Below are 23,025 nucleotides of genomic sequence, written 5' to 3' on the forward strand. Positions count from 1 at the left end.
CGGGTTTCGGGTCGGGTTCGGGTTAATGTTTAATGAATAGCTTCGGGTCGGGCTCGGGTTTAAACTAAAACGATATGCAGTAGGCTACGCTGCTTTCATAGATGCACGCACACACATTATTGCACACGACAACGACAACACAGCACGGAAACTTTTATTAGTAAAATAGCTTCGACAGGCTACTGACTCGCAACTTTATATTTCTCTGCAATGAGGGGGTAAATCGCTGTTTTTGAAGTAACTAATCCTCATTGCTTGTAGAGAGAAGCGCGCAGACGCAGGTTCACACACGCACTTTCATCCCTCTCTCTCTCGCTCGCTAATTCAAATAAATGATATAATTAATTAATTCAAATAAATGCGATCTTACCGCACTGCATCTCTGTGTCTGATTTAAAGCAGGCCAAATGCTAACGAACCTTAACTGACGAAAATGACCATAATTTGCACGATGGAAGAATTATTGTCTTGTATACAACCATTCAAAAACTCGGCAGAATTTATGTGACCGCTGCACCTGATGTTCATAAACTTTCATAACTGGTAAATGTTTTTTTTTCTTTTGCCTTGTGAACTGGCCGAGCCTTAATGATTCTGTTTCTTTACATGTATTTGTTTACTGACCGTTGCATGCAATCGTGAAATACAGCATTTTTTTTAAATTGGCTATTCGTTGTGGGGAAAAAAAATAAAAAAAGATCTCGGGTTCGGGCTCTAAATGTAACTGTGCCGCTCGTGTCGGGTCGGACGATCTCGGGTTCGGGCTTCAGTTTAAAGCCCGTGCAAACCTATACACCACACGTCAACACCATGTATACGGGTCAAAGACGAAAAAGCGTTTAAGCATAAAAACAATAAGTGTAATACTGCTTTAAATTGTTGTTGTTGTTGTTCCCAAAATTTTTTTAAAAAAGTTTTCTGTTTAATTTAATTACAATTTAGTTTTTGTTTCTCCGAGCAAAAAATAAATATCATACATTTTTCCCTGATGTACAGAAGACACCCACTAAAATGTAATTCAGTGTAACAATCTTGTCAGGCATATTTACAACAAAAATCAATTATAGACATATTAAAAGACTAATTACTTTTACCCCAAATACTAATTAGTTGTAATTTTACATTTTTAAAATTTGCCTCTATCCTAGGTTTTGCCCATTGGTCAGTAAGAATTTTTTACTCATTTAAAACTCGATAAAATTTTATATGCTCCCTTATTGTTTTATATATTTTAATATGTACACGTCAGAATAAGCATGTTGTTTGAATTTTGACATAAATATCGTGTTACACTGAATGACAATGTAACATTATTTCAACCAAATTTTGACATTTTATTCTCCAAAAACTTATATGAAACCTTAAATGTAGACACTTTACTGTTTTTTTTTTAAATGTACACATTTAATGTGCTTTCTATGGACATAAAATCACTTTTGTACATTTCTTTTGATGCGGACATCTTAACGTCTTTGACACACACACAAAGCCACAGCATCACTATAACAGCAAGCTCTCCTACATCTCTGTATAAAAAGATAAAAGCGATTCCTAGGACACTGCACTTAATATTTCCTTTTATAATGATCATAAATTCTAAATTATTTATTAAGAGTGTGCCACTGAGAATATTTACTAACTTTATTGTAAAATATTGTTTTTTTTTTGCAAAGAGGAGGACCAAATGAACATCTAAAAAGTTATTCATGTACACAGAAATGGAATCCAATCCAATCTTATTTATCTTAATAAATCTTATTTGTCTGGGTTCAGTCAGATTTACTCAATAGAAAGTATTCATGTGCAACAAGCCCAAACACAATGTCTTTTTTCTTCCAAACAATGAACAAGCAGTTTATGCCACAATTTAATGTTGCTTTAGAGAAGCTTATATCGATTCTAATATATAAGATTGTTGATAAATTGCACCGACGTTACATTTTTATATTGTTTCATGAAGTTCAGCAGACACCACACTGCAAAAAATAATGCAGAAAATACACACTACTGTATGTATAGTTGTCATGCAGAAAAAAAGATTTCTATTTCAAATAATAAATGCTGTTTGAACTTTCATCAAACAATCCTGAAGAAATTCACACTTCGTTAAGCGACAACCATTTTAATTGTGTCATAATCAACACAGAACTGATTCTTGAGCAGCAAATCAGCATGATTTCTGAAGGATCATGTGACACTGAAGGCTGGAGTAATGGCTTTGCCATCACAGGAATAAATTACATTTCTAAACGTATTAAAATAGAACAGAATAAAACAACAGTTATTGTTATATTTTACAATATTACCGTTTTTTTTTTTTAATCAAATAAATGCATTGTTAGAGCTTATTTTAAAAACACGTTCCTATACACATTCTTGGCTGTTTTGGGGGAGTTGTAGTAAATACAAGTATTAAAAAACACAAAAAAATGAATATATTACAGATTATCAGAAATGTTCACGCACCGTAATCTCAAAGTCTTTAAGTCGTCTCTTGTGACATAATGAAGGATGTCATCAAGACTGTAATCTTCAGCTAGAATCTGTGATTTGGACAGAAAATATTCCATTATCTGTTCATACACACAGGACAACATGAATTTACAGTGTTTGGTGACCAAATTGAAGAGTTTTTTTTCTGTAAATTACCCTCTCGATGGAATCTGCATCTGCCCCGTGGCGTTTAAGCCATTCCAGAAGTTCCTGGTCTCCTTCTCGATCAAATGAACTACTTGTGCTCATGAGGTGCGCAGAAACATCTGCCATAAACACAGTAATGAAACACAGGGCTGGACTGTGGTGTTCATTTTGAAAGGTAATACTGAAAATATATTCTTGCATAATGATTTAATAGATTGCAAAACACAAAATACAGGAATGAAAGTAATAGAGATGTCAAAATTAACACTCAAAGAGAAAATTGACACTAACATGACACTTAGAAATGTCTGAATGCCACTGCATTATGTAACAAAATATTACAGTGTCTGTATCTGTTTAAATGCCGCAGGAGCCTTTTTTCAAAGCAAACTACTTTTTCTTCATTAGTTTTACTTAATGACTTTTTTCAGCAGCGCTTTTTAGTGACTGTATAGATGTCGGCTTGCATATGATCACTCAGAGCATAGCATCACTGATCTTCTGAAAAACTGACAAGCCACTGTCCTACATCTGATTCAAACAATGTTTTTCACATTGACACTCACAGGTCATTTATATTCTAGACTTTTCCGATCTTCACTTTTAGATCTTTTTAGTTGCAGTCTGGAGCTCTGAATAGTGTGTGAGTGTGTGTGTGTGTGTGTGTGTGCGTGCGTGTGTATGCGTGTGTGAGTGTGTATTAGACTAACCTGCGGGCCCGGATCGACACTTCAGTAGTTTGATCTCCTGTTCTCTCTCCTCCAGCACTTGCTGTACGATGGCCTGATACTCTCTCTCCTTCTCTATTAATTCCTCCAACAACCTACAGCACACAAACCAACGCAGTCATGCATAAGTTTATAACTTTAGATCATGACAGAAACTGCCCAGATTAGTTAAATATACGACTTTCCATATAATAAAAGTGAATGGGGATTCAAACGGTCAAAAAGCACCCTAATAGTGAAAATAGTGTTTCAATAATGCAAACGAGTTTTTATGGTGTTTTTATGGTCTTACATTTTTGGCAGGCCCATTAACCATTCACTTTAATTATATGCAAAAAGTAAAACTAACCCCAACACCACACCGCAGTCAAGAGTCTTATATGGTGACTGGCATTCATTATTTGTTACAGAGTCTGTCATTTGCATGTGTACAAATGCACTCAACACTATATATTAGAGCTGCAGATACAGCAAAACAAAACCACTTACCTCTTGGTTTCTAGCTTCATGCGACCCAGCTCCATGCTAATCGATCTCTGAGCGCTCTGAGACTCATGGGAAACTGTTGAACTGAGCGTGCTCACTCCAGATGTGGCCACAGTGTCGTCATGATGAGCGATAGGTGGCGCTCTATCCTTAAGGGCAGCGTTCCCCTGAGGAACTGTGTCGTCATCAATGTCCTCTTGCTCAGCGGGGTCGCTCTCAGACACCAGCGTGAAGTGTGGCCGCAATTCTGAGAGTGAACAAACACATCAGATGAACTGTTCCTGGAGCCTCCCCAGGGCTGCACATTTGGTCATTTACTGGACACAACCGGGTCAGATCATGGAGCACATCACCAATAAACTGAATAGTCAATTCAGTTGTGTTAAATAAGGGGGACAGCCAAACTGTGCAGCGCTGGGGGGCTTCAGGAACTGTTAGAAATTCCCTGACTTCAATGAACAGCTGCCAAGAAAATGGATTGTTTTAAAAAGAAACTCTGTTGCTGTTTACCAGGTACTAATATGATGATGGCAGTCTGTACAGCCTTTCGAATGATGTTATCCAGGGCAAACATCCAGTGCGGCTTTATGTTGTGGTTATGAAGGACTTTATTTACCTGGAGAAATACAAAATGTTGGGCCATAACTATAATGAACTTCAGGAATTTTATTGAAATGTCACATTAAGTTTGAACTTCAGAAAAAAGTCATTGAGTTTTTCAAGTCAACATGAAATTGCATTGGTTATTTTTAGTAAAACATAATTCCATAATGTGATCATTTCAGGTGAAGCAAGAAGTAAAAATATTGCAGGATTTTTATAAATTAAGGTGCGATCACATTTACCTCTGTCTGTGAAATTCTTCATTTCAATAGGAATCTGTGTGTTTGGTAGTTTCAATCAAGGGGCGAAAAAGTTCCCCATGCAGATGTTACTCAGATTTCGCGAATTTGCTGCACTGACCAACAGAAAGTGGCTTGGTTTTAAAGTGACTTCTGTGTGAGCAGTGCTTCATACACCGCTATACTAATGACAACTGAAAATTGTAGGGCTGCCCTTGACTAAGGATTTTTCTGGTCGACTAGTAGTCATTAATTTTAAAGGAACACTCCACTATTTTTGAAAATAGGCAAATTTTCCAACTCCCCTAGAGTTAAACAGTTGAGTTTTACCGTTTTCGAATCCATTCAGCCGATCTCCGGGTCTGGCGGTAGCACTTTTAGCTGTAGCTTAGCATAGATCATTGAATCTGATTAGACCGTTAGCATCTCGCTCAAAAATGACCAAAGGGTTTCTATATTTTTCCTATTTAAAACTTGACTCTTCTGTAGTTACATCGTGTACTAAGACCGACGGAAAATGAAAAGTTGTGATTTTCTAGGCCGATATGGCAAGGAACTATACTCTCATTCCGGCGTAATAATCAAGGAACTTTGCTGCCGTACCATGAGTGCAGCAGGCGCAATGATATTACACAGCGCCTGAAAATAGGCTAACTTCCGTCAACATAACCAACGTGACCACCTGCTTGCACAGGGAGCGTGCTGGGGACTATTTTCAGGCGCTGCGTAATATATAGTTGGAAAATTAGCCTATTTTCAAAAATAGTGGAGTGTTTCTTTAAGCATTAGTCGACTAATCACAAGTTTATTAATAAACCATTTAAATCATTATAATGATCCTTTAACTGCCTACAAAGCTTAATAAGCGCTCAAGCGCACGCATAAAGCTTGCCACAGCACACCACAGAAGCTATGATTATGAATGTGATCATAAAGAAAGCGCATCCTGTTTGCTTTCATTATTTTATAAAAGCACAATGTTTTGTTGTTATTGTGAGTGCACACAAATAAGCGTAGAGTCTTTACAGATGTGAAAGATGTATTACTCCTATCTGTATGAGCAAAAATGAGGGAGTATTTTAAGAGCAAGTGAGCGCAGCGGCGCCTCCATCTGTCCTGCAGCGAGAGCTACTGTTCAGCTCCACACACACACTTGAACAGCGCACATTTCTTTAGGTTAACATTAGATTGAGCGGCCATGTAACGTCGCTACTACTTACATATTGCAGATGATAAGCCATATTTGTGGTGGATGCATGATAGGTGAGCGTTTGGATGTCCTGTCTTACCATAGACCAGCCGTTACAGATCTGCGTGACTTCGCCAATGTGGATTTTTTTTTTTTCTGCGACTCAGCCACTGATAAAATTTTGGTCGACCAAGCCTCTTCTGGTCAACTAACGATTAGTCGACTATTAGGGGGCAGCCCTAGAAAATTGACAATTTTTTCCCCACAAAATTTAGCCAATATTTGCATGCCTTAGTGTCATATCCGCTCAGTTTGCTCAGATCTGATTTTTTTGTATAGCTGTTCACATTTTTGTTTTAAATGTGGCCAATATCAGATTTCCAGTGTGAACAGATCATGGTTCTGAACTGACCCGCATGCGCAAAAGAACAACACGAACAGGATAGAAGGATTTTCACAACCGAATCTGCCCAATTGCTTCTCAAAACTAGTCCAAAACTAGCCCAACTGCGTTCCAGGGGGGTCTATATCATGTTACTGGGGCCCACAGATTTGAAAAACAACAGTGAAAAAGTAGCCCAATTCCGAAGGAAACCTGTGGACTTGGCAACACTTGCGCAGCACGCTGTCATACAGAGGTAAACACGGAGGACATAAAGTAAGCGATTATGCGTTTATTTATAGTGTGATCTGCCGCAGAAGCCAGCGAAATTATGCGCAGTCAATATGAAAAATAAAGACAAGGATGTGACAGAAGAGAGCAAAGTTTTGAAACTTTTATTATACGAGCCCTCGTGCTTTGCTTGTATATAGAGATGTCACTGTAATACACATGAGTTCTGACACATCACTCTTCCACTGACTACCTTTCGCAACTGTCTTGATAACTTTGGCTGTGTAAAATCTTTGAAGTGACTCCCGTGAGCGCACAATCGTGACAAATGTTGATCTAGAGTGACGTAAAAGTCGCATGAATTCCGACATGACCATTCACATCTGACCTGTATCGGATTTAACACCACATATGGAAGTGGCACAAATCGGAATTGAAAAGATCTTATTCAATGTGGTTTGTGCTGTTCACACTGTCATGAGAAAAACAGATCTGGATCATTGTGCAAAAAAATCAGATTTGGGCCACATTTGCCTGCAGTGTGAACATGGCCTTTGTGACCACACCTTTAGGAAATGATTAAATGGTTTTGGCTAGACGCTCACCGCATCCTGGAAGCCGAAGAGCGCCACCTGGAGTTGGCTGATCGCTGTGCTGTCAAAGTCAAGCTCTAGTTTGAGCTGAGAGAGGGTGCTGGCAATTATTTTTCTGTCCACCATCCTCACAAAATCTCCCAGACTTGCAACCAGTGTGGAGATATGCTGATGCTTCAGTTTGGTCTCCTCAGACCCCTGCATTGAGACAGAAAAGGGACACAAATCACTTAAAAAAAATTCAACTGCAAAATGGCAAGATTTCTTAGGACTGCATGAACACAATCTTATTAGAAATAAAGATTTCTCTGATGTTCTACTTACACTAAAGGTTTAAATTTAGGTAAATGAAGCATTATGTGCAGCAGAGTAACGACTCTTTCAATGCATCTCATTGCTTTTACAAAACAGGTTACCATACAATGAAAATGTTTTTACAAATTCATTATGACATTTAAATGCATAAAGTGTCAAGCTTCCATTAGATTGAGTCCCTGACATGCAAACTGAAGTTAATAGTGCTTTTTTGCGATTTACTGTTTTTCACACAAGTGCTGATGCTGTTTTCAGGTTGACCTGTGTGAGCGCTTCTAGCAGGTGAAGCACTATTTTCTCTTTGTCCTCAGTCAGGATTCGGTGTAAAGTCGCTCTCCTTTCACTGTCTTTCCTCAGCATGAAGAAACCAGAGTCCTTCTCTTCTGGGGAAGGTGGTGCGCTGTGGTCTTCAAAGTTCTCCACAGGAATACTACAACAATAGAGTATATTTACAGATTTACTACAAGCAGACACACTCAACGCAAAATACATCGTAACACAATAGGGTATTATGTACGCTATAGTGAATCTTAATACTCTCTGCTGACCTCAGGAAGAGGGAGCGGTGACCTTTGACCTCTCTCTCGCTGTAGCACTTGGTGCTAGGTTTGAAGCTGAAGGGGTTTGTGCAGAGCTCATTGTCAGGTGAGACAGATCCGTATTCGCTGCTGCTGCTGGTGTCCTCAACCACAACGGGGACGGGAAGAGATATGCTACGCAAATACTCTACAAGACACAACCAGGATAATGTCCCATCATAAGTCACTCTCCTAAAACATAGTTCTGAGCAGAGAAAAGCTAAACTATATTCTCTTTGAAATGACTGATGCAAATGTTCATTTGACCTTTGCATCTTTGTAGACCAGATCCTCGTGAAGCGGTAGCTAAATAAAACCAACTTTATATAATATTCATGTAATAATTTAGCTAAATTAATACATACATTATGTTGTTTTAGGTTGACAAATTTGTTCAATATTTGAGACATTTGTAAATGTAAATGTAAATGTACATTCAAAATGTACCTCTTGGTGGAAGTTATATGGCATTTTGCACATTGACTAATTTTGTATGTGAGAATAAAACAAAATAAAATCAATGTAAGTGACATTTTGATCAAAAGACAAATTGTAGGAATAAAAAAAAAAAAAAAGTAAAAATAAGCACTGGTTATATGTTTTGAAACAAATAAGACTCACCAGATCCTGGTGTAAGAGCTGTTAAAAAAAACAACAAAAAAAACAAAGCTGAGAATACATAATTCAAAATTCAATTTAAAGAACGTTTGTATTTCTTAATTTGCTTGATGTCTAGACAGAGTTCAAAAGCCTGCTGTGTGTTTTCATTTCAACAATAAACATTAAATAGGCATTACAAAACTGAAATATAAAATTGATTCAATAAATACATTAAAAATACAGCAAAATTGGTAACAGACTTGAAAGTAACAAAACTAAAGTTATATTAGTAGCCTAAGTTAACCAGCCACTCATTTTGGCCTAGACAGTTGGGACTGGATATTAATAGATTTCCCATAAATAAAGGGTAATTTGATCTCAATAATTTTGGTAATTAATTTATTCATAAATTCTGTAATTCGGAAACCAATATTTACTTGTTCTCCCATCATGTTGTCCAAATGATTTTGGGTGTCACTTTTTGGATGTAACAATTTGAAGTAGTGTAACATTTAAGCTAGAAATTTTTTTTAAATGATCTGAAAATTCAAATTCAATAGTTTGTCAAATTCTGTCACTACTGTATTATTTTAGTCACTGAAAACAGTCAAGAGAGTCAAGTCCAATATAAAATAAAAAATAAAAACAACAGAAATAATAAGAAAGATTAGATTCCTGTTTATTCCCTAATTTGTTCCCTATTCATGAACCATCTGAAATTACTGCTTGGTATAAGGGGTAATGTCCATATAACACACCTGTGAAACTGCTGTTCTTTGATCGTTTTTTGCGTGATGTAACAGTGAGGAATTCGTGGGTGAGTAGATCATTGGCCGTGGCTCGGCTGTCTGGATCAGGCTCGAAACAGCGCAGGATAAATGCTTTGGCTTCAGTGGACATAGAGTCAGGAATCTCCGGGTGGATTTTAAACATCCCAACCTAGACAACATACACCAGCAGTAAAATGCATTTTCAAAACTCTGGACACAACACAATTTCCTAATGTAGGACAGGTGTATTTTCTATGTGCCCTGGTGGATTAAAAAAAAAGAAAACTAATAGATAACAAATTTGATTCAAATTATATTTGTGACCCTGGACCACAAAACCAGTCATAAGGGTAAATTTTTCGAAATTGAGATTTATATATCATCTGAAAGCTGAATAAATAAGCTCTCCATTGATGTATGGTTTGTTAGGTTAGGACAATATTTGGTCGATATACAACTATTTGAAAATCTGGAATCTGAGGGTGCAAAAAAATCCAAATATTGAGAAAATCATCTTTAAAGTTGTCCAAATTAAGTTCTTAGCAATGCATATTACTAATTAGAAATGAAGTTTTGATATATTTACGGTAGGAAATTTACAAAATATCTTCATGGAACATGATCTTTACTTAATATCCTAATGATTTTTGGCATAAAAGAAAAATCGATAATTTTGACCCATACAATTTTTTTTAGCTATTGCTACAAATATACCCCAGCGACTTAAAACTGCTTTTGTGCTCCAGGGTCACATTTATGTTCAACAAAGCACACATTTAGTCCACAGTACAAAACTAAAAGAAAATGGTCAATTAGGCTACATATTATGCAGATAATGTTACTACATATTCAGCACACTGAACACCAAGGATTACTTCTGGACACTTTCCAAAGTAATCACGCCTGACCTTGAACATTGCTGCCTGCGGTTCCCCCAGCTCATAGAAGGGCGGTTTCCCAGTAGCCATTTCTATAATGGTGCAGCCCAGAGACCAGATGTCCGCTGGCTTGCCGTACCCACGCGGCCCTTTATCTATGATTTCAGGGGCCATGTACTGTAACGTGCCTGACATACACAAACAGCATGGATGAAATAAATGACTGCTAATAATAGTATCTGCTAAGATACTAAGGATATTACTCAAAAGTCAATAGACCAAATCTGCAACACATATAATAGCTGTGTCCTTCAGTGTTATAGAAGCATCATCAAGTTGCTATTGACAAAAGGATAAGTAAATATAAATGGCAAACGAAATAAAACATTCAGTACCAGTAAAGGTTTCGGTGCAGGGGTTTATCCCGGCAAGACGTTTGGACGTTCCAAAATCAGAGATTTTCAAAACTCCACTGTAGGTGTTTATCAAGACATTGTCCCCCTGTAGGTCATGAAAGTAGCAACTGAATCAATCATTTCTGCTAATCAGTCACTTTTCTGTGCACTTTCAGAATCTCAAAGAAATGTGAAGGAGATCAAAATGTTGCAGCAATATAAAGGCCTAAGAATGTATATGTGTACAGCTGAGGTTCTCATACTGATGAAAAAAAAAACAAGCCAAAACAAACAAAAAAAACAAATACAAATATGTCTTGAAATGTGGTAACCATAAATTGTCAAATGACTTCAAGTTGTTAAATTAAAATTATAAAACGGAGAGTTCCGGTCCTTGATTCTGATTGGCTGAGCCACGTTCGAAGCTGTTGTAAATTACTCTACAAACACACACCTTTGTTTACTTCTGTGTGTTGCTCTGCAACCACTTTGTTGGAACCACAACTGTTTCTGAGGAGCTACATTGTTTGGTGGAAGAATACTGTTTTTATTAATATCATTACACTTTATTTGCTCTGTTTTATTCTGTGAAACCTTACTACGTATATGGAATAACCGTTTTATAAAAGCAATAATGCCCGTGAAGCCGTGGTTTACAGTGAATTTATAACAGCTAAGGGTGTTTTAGGCACTCCGCTTCACGTCGTACCTAACAACGCCCCTTAGCTGTTATAAATATTATATTGCTTTAATAATATACAAGCTTCACCGCTTCAGGGCGGTGCATTCATTTTCAATAATCACTTCACATTGAAAACATGTGCGTGTTTAACCTCATTTTAGGATGAAGGGGTTATTACCTTAATGTCTCTGTGAACTATCTGGTTGTCATGCAGGTATTTTATACCCTCCAATATCTGTTTGGTGTAGAAACCGATAGTTGGCTCATTGTTTTTTAGAGGACCCCACTTTGACCTGAGCAATGCTGACAGACTGCCTGTGATTCAAAAGACAAATACAAACATTTTTTTTTTTTACATTTTGAATAATACAGATGAATTTTGGCCCAAAGATGTGCAAGTACACTATAAAGGTCTAGCATGTCTGTCTCACCTCCAGGCACCTGCTCCATGAAGATCTTGATGAAGCCGTTCTCGCTGATGGAGCCTAGGTACTGCACGATGTTCTTGTGCTTGAGGTGTTTATGCAGGGCGATTTCTTCATGCAGAGGCTGTGAATATCTATCAGCACAGAGCCGTTACATGTGCTGTTAGATGAACTATTGCTGTGATTGCATGCATTTTTCATGTTTCTGTTTACATCTGCTTAATCACATCCTCCTAAGCACACATGAATATTGCATATTCATTTATATTATATATAACCTGTATATACCCTCAGATTGAATGCCTGATGCTCTACCGACTGAGCTATCCGGGCTCTTACTGATAACAGCATAATGGCAAAACAGATTTGGCCGACTAAATCCCAGCCAACACACACATTACACATGCACATACAACTCCCACAGCAACACTAGAAATGATGCCTGACAACAGTAACAAGTAATCAGACTTTTTTACATTGGATGTATGCCATAATGAGGATAGGTTTGCCATAGTATACAGTAGGGCTGGACGATATGGCCAAAATTTATATCACGATATATTTCTTAATTTCGGTAGTATACAGTGATACCAGTTATACTCAGAACAAGGACTAGAACATGTGCTGAATTAAATGTGTGACCCTGGAGCACAAAAGCAGTCTTAAGTCGCTGGGGTGACTGGTTTTGTGGTCCAGGGTCACATACATATTCTCCGACTTCAACCCTGTCATTCTCTGCCCAATAATTTTGTGCTTCTCTGCTATTTCTTGTGAAACTGACTTGGCTTCATTCCCTATTATGTCATTCTCATTGCAACACTGTGCATTTATATCGCATACTGTATTGATTCGATATGGGATACTTTTTTTTGGAATATAGGACAATGCTGAATTTGATGCAATATCCCTGAATGCTTCAAATATTGAGGTTTGGTAATCAAAACACAATTTAATATGATTCAACTTAATTTGTCAGTTTTGTTTTCATTTTCACCTCAAACTGATTTTTTTTTAAATCAACCTAGCGTCCAACCACACGACACTTTTGTATAAAAATGATGAAATTATGGCAAGTCTACATGAAGGTTTACCAGGCTGTGCAATGAGAAAAGTACCTTCTGTTATAGTATTCAATGAAGGTCAAAATTGTCAACAAATATTCACTGCAATGAAAGACATTCCTATGCAAAAGAATTAGATTTGAAAGTGCAATTAAACTTCTTTCCAGAAAAAAGAGAACTGTGGCTCACCTACTGTCCCGTTCAGGAATCTCTTTGATGGCTAAGCGCACCTGGTTACTGAGGTCACGACCGGCATAGACTACCCCAAATGTGCCCTTACCCAGAACCACCCTCTCTCCATGCTCAGCGTATTCATAATCATACTGCAGGCACACAAGAACACACAAATTACTCGCTGCCTTACCTCCCTGTTGTTCAGTACTATATATATAACAAATGTATACACCAATCATTATTTTACCTCTAAAGCCTCTGATTCACACTCAGTCTCTTCTGAGCCTTTCCAGGCCTCCTCAGTGAGAGTGTTTACCAGATCACAGAACCTACGCAACACACAGAACATCATCATCATCAGACATGTAACTCATACACTGACATAATCACAATTTACAACAAATAAAGTCAAATAAATGGCGGTGCACATGCTTTAAATACACAAAGATGCATACTGTGATTAACTTCTTAGTTTAGTATGCCCTACACAGTATAAAAGAGATGTTTGTTGATATTATTATTTTTTTTCATTGCAAGAGTTTGTAACTGTCTGGCGTCTCTTTCTCTTGCCCCCTTAATGACTGAAAGGAAATACTTCACTAAATATCCAACGTCTGATGCTTTTAGCAGCAGACAAAATCATTGGACGATACATTTTGCATTGCTAGTTTCTAGAATAAGTCTATGCGACAATCTAATCTGCAATTTCTGTCCTTAAATTGTCTCTGGCACTGTAATGAAGAATAAATTAAATGTGGGGGAAAAAAATGCACATTTGCAAAAACACACACATGGCATACCTTTTGCAGTGCATCTCTGTGCAGAAATAGATTTGGAAGTCTTCTGAGTTGTTCACCACATACAGAAAACAGCTGCGCTCATCAAATTTGGAGATGCTGAATGCAAAAATAAGAAAGAAGGTTAAAAAATGCTTTATCCTAGGTGACAATTTATGTTATATACTTATATATTATACGTATCAATGCTATCTTCTACCTCACATTCGTCTAGTGGAGAGAAGTCAGTTCATGAATTCTCTTAAAAAATAAAGTGTGTTACTGCTTAATTAAAGCTTATTAGAGAAGTCAGCATTTACCTCACACCTCGTACTGATGCTGCACTGAAATTCCACTCGTGGATCCCTATACCCTAAAACAGAGAGAGAGAGAGATCGTTTTCATCCAGATATGCTAATTACATAATTTAGCAAAGTTCAGCAGAACTGATAGCATAGAAAACATCATAACATTTGCAGTCAGCAAGATACAGTGAATGATGTTCACAATAAACTGACTACTATGCTAATATACATTATATCTCATTGTTGAATATGCCTGATATTCAGACTGCGTCCAAAATCGTAGGCAGCTGACTGGTTTCTTCACTGCCCTGTCAGGCAATGACTTTGAAAACCTCTCAAAACTTATTTCGGACAGGCTTCTGAGGCAGCATAATGGTCTAATGATGTACAACTAAATATAAAGACAGCTGGTGATATAAAGCAAATATTTCATTACTACAATACTAATTTCTCACTAGAAATAAAATTAAAAGTTAAAAAGTTGTTCAAAAACACATTAACAATCACTGGATTCAGGAAAATCTTGTTGCCTTCCTACCTCTTCAACTTTTGTAACTTTTGGACACAGCCTAGTGTAACTTTATAAATATAATAGTAATAGTAGAATTTTGGGATTGTGTTAAATTTACAAAGTAAGTTTGAAATGTTAAATTGGTAACACTTTAAATTAGGGACCATATATTCACTATTAACTAAGAGTTTTCCCTCAATAAACTCCTAATTTGGTGGTTATTAATAGTTAGTGAGTTAGTTGTTAAGTTTAGGTATTAAGGGATCTAGAACATGGTCATGCAGAATAAGCCATTAATATGTGCTTTATAAATACTAACAGACAGCCAATATGCAAGTAATATGCATGCTAAGAAGCAACTAGTTAATAGTAAGAACTGAACATTAAAATAAAGTGTTACCGCTAAATTTATAGTTAACTTTGCAAAGTAACTTTGGGACAATGTGTTAAGTTTACAGTTATAATTGTAACAAAAGTCTGGGACTCTGTTTTAAGTTTACTGTTCAATTTCAAATGTAAACCTGGGACCTAAATGTTTTAGGTAAATCTACGTGTAGGCATTATTAGATTAGCCAAAAATGTTTATTAAATGAACACACAAGAGCCGAGGGGGGGTCTAAAACTTTATAAACAGAAAAATCTGCCAAAACTGTGGTGTGCTGAATGCTAATTCTGGACCGGCCCATAATTTAGCAGCCCCAGTTGAGTGTATTTTTTGGTGTTGTTGTAAAAACAGTATATATTAATAATTAGTGCACTAAAAGGGCTAGATACAGAGTATCTGCCAAGTTAAGAACATTTTTAAGACCTCAAATAAAATGAATATATTATGTCCATACTGAAGAAACTTAATCTAAAAAAAAATCCTGTAGAACGTGGATCAGTGTCATGCTTTTACTTAGACATATGCAGCACTCAATATTGTAATGTTCGGATTTGTAAGGATTTAGAGAATTAGTAAGTCAACAAATAAAATAAAAAAAAGAACATCTGAATTTAAGAACGAATGGATAAATAGTAAGTTATGTATTACTCTGTCGTCAGGGGTCACGTGCCAGATGGATAGCGTGTTCTCTTCCACATCGTTATTGATTGAGAGGTACGATGGCTGGTACACTTTAGTGGGCTCCAGTATCAATACCTGCACCAAAAACAAGCAGAATTAATTCTGACATTCTTTACATGCCATTAATGCCCAATAATCTTAATGCGGTGTCTATAAGTCAATACTCTTACTAGCACACACAAAAAAAAAATTGGCAGTGTTTGAGTGACTATGTTTAAATACACATTAGAAAGTAGTTCATTCCAGGGTTTTTATGCATGCAAACACAGTGCATGTAAATGTGAATGCCACTTCTGTGTCTTAAATGGCTTTCTCACAGTAACTGTTGTGATGTGGCAATGCAATGTGGCAACGCAGTGTAACAGTCATTGTATGAAGAGGGTTCATACAGGAAAACGGACAGATGTCACATCCTTTTTGGTGGCTTCCACCATGAAGTCCATCCAGAAGTCCACAAGCTCTTGTTTAGGGGCCTGTGGATCAGTGGTTGGTTTTGTAAAGTGCTTATAGATGAGGATGGTCTCAACCAGCGAGCCTAGATACCTGAAATACAGCATAAAACACAAACACTTTAATAAATGAACAATAGCCTACTCTAAAAGACTACAAGTATGACTCACTCTTAACAGACAACTACATTCTCATGCTAGGATGTTATTAGGAGTTTGCTTACCAGCCCAAGCCAAAGAAGTCCACCCCAAAGTTAGCATACGGTCTCTAGATACGGCTTAGAATTTGTTCTAGAAATCTTCTAGGCAATGTTTTGTTTACTTGTGTACTTGCCCATTTAATCATTTGCCAGAAGAAAAAAAAATCTAATTTTGTTAAACGAAAAGTCTCAACAACAAGCTGCATAAGACGTGGAATGGCTCCCATGCTTTTTTTGACCAATGAATGACCTTTCTACTACCTTTCCATGATGCTTCTTCTAGTTGTTTGTTATTACTGGATGATTTTAAATCATTTTATAAGGACTGCAATCACAAGAAGCAGTTATTTTAGAGATGAGCAAATAGGAAAATCTATAGGTAGGGTATAATGGGACTAACACTGGGCAATTAGATTTTATTCTCCTCTTAACCACTAGATGAGACACTAGAGAAATCACAGCAGAACTTTTCTAAACATCCAAGCTTCACTGCGCACATGGAAATTTGGCTGATCCTTGACGCGATTGTGCACAGCAACACAGCTGATCCTGTGCTACTTTGATCTAGTATTTAAATGTTTGTTTTAAATGTTATAGATTTCTGTAGTCAATGAGAATCTATAAAATGACCAAATATATCTTCTTAACGACTTTCAGTTTTGTTCAAATTAGAACAGTTTTCAATAACTAAAGAATATGTAAAAGGATGGCAGAAAAAGCATCGCTGCTCTTATATATATTAAGGCATAATAACTGACATGATAATAAAGAGCTGGCTGAATTTTCCATTTGTTGATGTGGCATAGTGAAATTTAGATGGTTAATATCCTTTATTAAGTTGGGTGTCCACCTTAGAGATAATCACCATATTATAATAATACCATCATATTTAAAAAATATAATATTAATCATATAACTGATTTTTTTCTAATGTAAAACCATATTACATTATTATGGGATCTCATTCAAAGATTTCAGAATTTTTAGTTTTACTTTTTTTTTCCTTCTGTATTTTTAAAATTAACATTTTAACGACGGGATATTTATTAAACAAAAATAAATTCTTTAATTCATCAAAAAAGAAAATAGTACAAACTTTGCTAAAGTGAATATTTTGAACAAGTATTAACTTGGATATTATGCAAACCATATTACTAAACATATTACATACTTTAGAGAGTGTATTCACGCATTTATAAGATTTTTAAACAAAACAAACCACTTTTATGTTTTATTTTCCCACAAAAAGTGTTGCTCCATCAATGTTTACTAAAAACATTTTTTGTTCATACACTGTGAAAAGCACATTTTCCTTGAGGTGTGTGACTTTAGCTCCATTGTACCCTAGTGTAGGTAATATAGGTAATATTAGTGTATTTACTATAGTTAATTTTTTCTTTGACTTTTTCCATTACTTACTGGAAATCACAGTTTTAATATTCCCGAAACACAGTTTTTGTTCAAATTCAAAGTATGAGCAATAGCAATAGTAATGTCTTAGCTAACACTATAAATTAATAGCAATTTTTTACTATTATAAATAATTTATAATTATATGATAATATTATTTTAAACAATGATGCATGTGAAATGTGAATTTGTGCACATACCAAATAGGAGCTTTAATTTTGAAGAGTTTCTCAGAGGCCTGGATGACTCGTGTGTTGTCGCAGGCGAGAATACTAGCCCCGAGAAAGAAACCCACATCCCAGTAACTCTGTAATCTATCCAAACTGCCCTTCTTCCCCAGGAGACTGTTCAACTTCACACCTACAAGACACAGATTAAGTGCAAATATTATATTAGGAGGCATATTAATATATGGGAGACTTAATAAGAATTAATATAGATATATATGATATGTTGGTTACTCTCTCGCTGTCTTGTATAATATATATACACACACTACCGGTCAAAAGTTTGGGATCAGAACGATTTTTTATGTTTTTTACAGGAGTCTCTTATGCTCATCAAGGCTGCATTTTTTTGATCAAAAATACAGGGGAAAAAAATGTAATATTGTGAAATATTATTACAGTGCAAAATACAATTTTTCTATTTTAATATAGATTAAAATCTAATGTATTCCTGAGATCAAATCTGTATTTTCAGCATCATTACTCCAGCCTTCAGTGTCACATGATCTTCAGAAATCATTCTAATATCTTTCTGTATTTTTGACCAAATAAATGTAGCCTTGATGAGCATAAGAGACTTCTTTAAAAAACATTACAAGTCTTACTGATCCCAAACTTTTGACCGGTAGTGTATATATATATATATATATATAATATATGGGGCAGACAAGAGCATGTGTGCTATCTATTTGAGAAAGGAAGATGCTCTTTAATAATTAGCAAGTATCAAGAGTAGTATTTTGGAAAATGCCAACATTAATATGCGATTTAATATTTTTAAATCGTCACATTGTGTGTTCACAATTAGGAAAACCAATGTAGACTGATTCTTTACAATAAACAACACTAAAAGTCTTAAATAAACAAAGACTAAAACATCACTCGTATGTAATGCACAGCTCTATTGATTTAATATATATTAATAACAAAAGACTTTTTCATATGTGTGTGGGTAACAAAATGATCGAGACCTGCGCTGACCACACTGAATCAGTGAGTTGTTTATTTGAGAACCACTGCAAATTGATTACTCTGATTCTGCAAACATTTTGGGATTGATTGGAAATAATCGAACTGAACTAAAGTACACTGTTCACTTCTGACTATTAACAAACAAAATTGTCATCCTCTCTATATTCGAATGCAAGTCTGGAACCATTCTGGACTGGAATGCCCACTTTTCACCTTCCAAACAATGAATAATCCTAAAACAATGTTGGTGTTGCTGAATATTTTATTTCATTCATTTTAAATACATCGCATTACTGAAGTAAAACAGGTAGTGAAAGTCTTTCATGTTAAGTTAAAATGCTGACCTTGCACAAATTATATCATGTGACATTTAAAGTCTCCATGAAATCAAAATTAAAGTTTTTTGGGTGTTAGTATCAATATGTTAGTCTTAAGGTTATCTATAAGGCAGTGTGCTCCAAAACAGTGACAAACGTTGCATTTAGAAGATATAAGCATTCAAAGCTTGCAGTTTGTCACTTCCGCCAAAACGGCTCAACGATTTTTTTTGACGTCACATCGTACTTCAGCTTCTCATCAAACTTTCTGTCCAATCAAATGCTCTCTAGTATCCGAAGCGCCCGCCTCCTACACTATAAAATAGACACTGAAGCCGCGGCTGAGATCGGTCACTTGTCCACAGAATTAGTATTTTCTGTACAGTGAATGAATGGCACATAGTGCAGTATATAGGGGACAGGGAACGATTCAAACAGTGTAAATATGCTTTCCATTGAGGAGAAAAGCTGTGTCACGCTAACCACCGCACAGCATACACACTCTGCTCCGGTCCAGAGACACGATAGCACGGAGCGGATCACATGCGCGAGTCGGCGCAGACCACAAAATGTATCGGAGCTATTTGAATTCTACACAGAATGCTATATTTTATAGCAATATGGATGAGATTGTGGCTGGCATACCCTGTCAAATGTGGCTTTACAGAGCTCAACGGCTCTGAACGGCTCTAGCCCAAGCTGTGATATAAACAAACGCTATTGGCTATTTTAAAAAGGGGCGGGGCTGCTTGATATGTCCCGCCCTGTCTTCCTGTTTCAGTAAAAATGACGTCAACACAGAGTAACGCTGCGTGTTTCTAAGCATTTCAGGGGACCTTTAAATTCAAAAACTATCAGGCCAATTTTCCTTTTGACACCAGACGGTAAAAAAAAAAAATAGTTTAAATAAATAAATAAATGTGACCCTGGAGCACAAAACCAGTCTTAAGTCGCTGGGGTATATTTGTAGCAATAGCCAAAAAAAACATTGTATGGATCAAAATTATTGCTTTTTCTTTTATGCCAATAAATCATTAGTGAAGATCATGTTCCATGAAGATATTTTGTAAATTTCCTACCGTAAATATATCAAAACTTAATTTTTGATTAGTAATATGCATTGCTAAGAACTTCATTTGAACAACTTTAAAGATGATTTTCTTAATATTTTGATTTTTTTGCACCCTCAGATTCCGGATTTTCAAATAGTTGTATCTCGGCCAAATGTTGTCCTATCCTAACAAACCATACATCAATGGAAAGCTATTTATTCAGCTTTCAATTTCGAAAAATTGACCCTTATGACTGGTTTTGTGGTCCAGGGTCATAAATAACGTTTGTCCCACCACTATTGTAGGAGTGGTTGAATGGATGAGTCTCAACCCAATATTATCCAAACTGTCAATCAAACGCACCTACTTTACGCAGCTCAAAGGAGGAGTCAAACTGATGTCCTGCAGCCAGCAGCAGCACTGCATAGTTTATACCAGAGTGCAGCGTGGGCTCCGATTCAAAACCTTTTCTAAACCTGTAGATGGAGAGAGAGACAGTACAATGTCACTGTACCTGTTACTATGGCAACTTTATTTGTGAATCTCACAAAAGCTGTCAAAAATCTCACAATGCAAAAAAATTTTATGGTCCTACAAATAGACTTCATTTTTTGTTTACGCAATATCATTTAGATTTTTGAGTGAATGTTTTCGTGAGATTCACCCTCAAGGCCTCACCAGTGCATGCCTTGATCTCTGCTATCCGTGTCGGTGAAATGAGAGTCCAGGAACATATCCTTATAGATTCGGCCTACCAGGCAATAAATATCAGATGCCACCTGCTCATCCGAGTTCACCAATGGCAACATAATGTCCAGAGCCTTCTGTCTGTCTCCTGGTAGGTTTCTCCTGCAGAGACAGACCAAAAAGAGACTGTGAAAATCAGAAATTAACCAAAAAAGCATGTTAGATGTATGCAAGTTTAATAGTTTTATATGCAGTTTAATATGCACAGACAAACAACTATATGTAAGCCTTTTATAGGCTACTTTCATTAAAACATGTAAACACTATGACCCAGTGCTGTTTGTCGGATTAGCCCGATACAGCAAAACTGACTGAACCAATGGCGTGAGTTCGGGACAGGACTGTTTTCATCAAATATCTTATCAATAGATTTTAAGATTCCAATCACATTAAATTTTGCTCATATAGTATTCCTATAGTAATGTCCTAACCAGGTGCTGGACTTCTAAGTAGTTCAGTTTGCAGTAAGATCTCCTTGCTCCACTTCTGTATATACTATTGTTCAAAAGTTTAGGGATTTTTTAAAATACGTTTATTCAGCAAGGACACTGAAATTTTATTCCATTTCAAATAATTGTTGTTCCTTTGAATGATTACCAAAGGCTCATGTGACACTGAAGACTGGAGTACATTTTACAATATATTCACACAGAAAACAACTTTTTAAAATTGTTATAATATTTCACAATATTACTGGTCTTACTGTATTTTTGATTAAATAATTGCACCCATGGGAGGCCTAATTCAAAAACATTAAAAAAATCATATCAACTTTTGACCGTAGTATATTAAACATCAAACATTCTGATTAAGTGTGATTATGTGGTGTCACACAGCATTGTAATATTCAATGTAAACTAGGCTTGTGCCTAGTTAAGACACAGTAAGATGTTCAGTGTCACCTGTTGAGGGCAAAGGCGTAGTGGAAGTTTATGTGAGGATGAGCCACTGGGTCAAAGGTCGGCAGCTTTTCCAGTGTTTCAACTAACTTCACAATGGATTCATAATCCTACAAACAGATAACCACAAAACAAAAAAGAAACCGTTTACAGGAAATTAATATTTATTATACAATATTATCAAATGTGAGGATTCCTGTATAATTCCCACCCCTAACCACAAGCCTGCTGTATTTTATTACGCTCATAAGACATAAAAAAGATACAAAGGAAAATTTTCATTAATAATTCTGCCGTAAAAGTAAATGTAGTTGTTTTTTTTAATACTGTATACCTTTATTCTAATCCTTTGGTAAATAATTAAAAAACACAATGTTCAAACACAAAGATTCTTGAATGTAAAATTTATTCGCTTCATACTTTATTCAAATAAAAGCACTGAAATATTCATGACAACCTCTTAAATGAGAGCTAGAGTTTGAACTGACTGCACATTATATAATTAACCACAAAAATCTAATTATTTAGACCTTTGGCAAGTTTTCTTTCACTTTGAAGCTTTGAAATAAAGTTCAATGTACTATGTACTACACTACTCTATAATTATCACAACGCAGTCCATAGGATCATTCATTAAAAGTAATGAATGATAATTGAATGTAAGTAATTGAAAGCAGTAATGTCTGATCCATGGACAAATTTGATCGATTTATGTTAGTAAATTAGACTGAACAATTTGTGAGTCAGTCTTTTGTTCATGTCCAATTACTAAAACCTGTGTCAAGTATGTGATGTCTGGTGATAATGTAATGACAAGATGAAATGAAAGAACCAATGAATCAAGTTGAAACAAGAATGATTCATTTTTTAAACAAACTGAATCGCCCAAATGAGTCAAACTTCTAAATACTAAAACAAAGCTCCAAAAATGAGCCAAAAATCTTAATGATTATGACATTACAATTATTAACATTTTTACATCAATAACTAAGTTCTGTAACATGATGAACAATGATGGTACGCAGAGGTTAGCAAACATAAAGAGATAATTAACATACACAAAGACAAACCTACAAACACAGTAACAAAAACCACCAAGGCCTATTTAATTTTGAGGCTTTGAGA

The 23,025-nt window shown here is 36.0% G+C and overlaps 1 protein-coding gene across 1 annotated transcript in view; it reads right to left on the reverse strand.

Annotated features, from left to right (window-relative positions):
• The window catches only part of map3k5 (mitogen-activated protein kinase kinase kinase 5), a 49,481-nt gene that overhangs the window by 4,606 nt on the left and 21,850 nt on the right, over window positions 1-23,025 (reverse strand). The window contains exons 6-29 of the mRNA XM_016439804.1: window positions 21,904-22,010; window positions 20,933-21,103; window positions 20,618-20,730; window positions 17,887-18,046; window positions 16,017-16,170; window positions 15,595-15,702; window positions 14,066-14,118; window positions 13,770-13,865; window positions 13,217-13,298; window positions 12,985-13,118; window positions 11,741-11,868; window positions 11,488-11,624; window positions 10,628-10,733; window positions 10,263-10,420; window positions 9,343-9,523; window positions 8,606-8,623; window positions 7,955-8,132; window positions 7,668-7,836; window positions 7,104-7,289; window positions 4,365-4,470; window positions 3,858-4,101; window positions 3,351-3,463; window positions 2,650-2,759; window positions 2,467-2,543 (exon numbers count right to left, since the gene is read on the reverse strand). Coding sequence (XP_016295290.1) covers window positions 2,467-2,543; window positions 2,650-2,759; window positions 3,351-3,463; window positions 3,858-4,101; window positions 4,365-4,470; window positions 7,104-7,289; window positions 7,668-7,836; window positions 7,955-8,132; window positions 8,606-8,623; window positions 9,343-9,523; window positions 10,263-10,420; window positions 10,628-10,733; window positions 11,488-11,624; window positions 11,741-11,868; window positions 12,985-13,118; window positions 13,217-13,298; window positions 13,770-13,865; window positions 14,066-14,118; window positions 15,595-15,702; window positions 16,017-16,170; window positions 17,887-18,046; window positions 20,618-20,730; window positions 20,933-21,103; window positions 21,904-22,010 — 3,089 coding nt within the window. The remainder of the gene's footprint in view (window positions 1-2,466; window positions 2,544-2,649; window positions 2,760-3,350; window positions 3,464-3,857; window positions 4,102-4,364; window positions 4,471-7,103; window positions 7,290-7,667; window positions 7,837-7,954; window positions 8,133-8,605; window positions 8,624-9,342; window positions 9,524-10,262; window positions 10,421-10,627; window positions 10,734-11,487; window positions 11,625-11,740; window positions 11,869-12,984; window positions 13,119-13,216; window positions 13,299-13,769; window positions 13,866-14,065; window positions 14,119-15,594; window positions 15,703-16,016; window positions 16,171-17,886; window positions 18,047-20,617; window positions 20,731-20,932; window positions 21,104-21,903; window positions 22,011-23,025) is intronic.

The sequence above is a fragment of the Sinocyclocheilus anshuiensis genome, unplaced genomic scaffold (assembly GCF_001515605.1).
Source record: "Sinocyclocheilus anshuiensis isolate Anshui unplaced genomic scaffold, SAMN03320099.WGS_v1.1 scaffold1518, whole genome shotgun sequence".
NCBI classification, from domain to species: Eukaryota; Metazoa; Chordata; class Actinopteri; order Cypriniformes; family Cyprinidae; genus Sinocyclocheilus; species Sinocyclocheilus anshuiensis.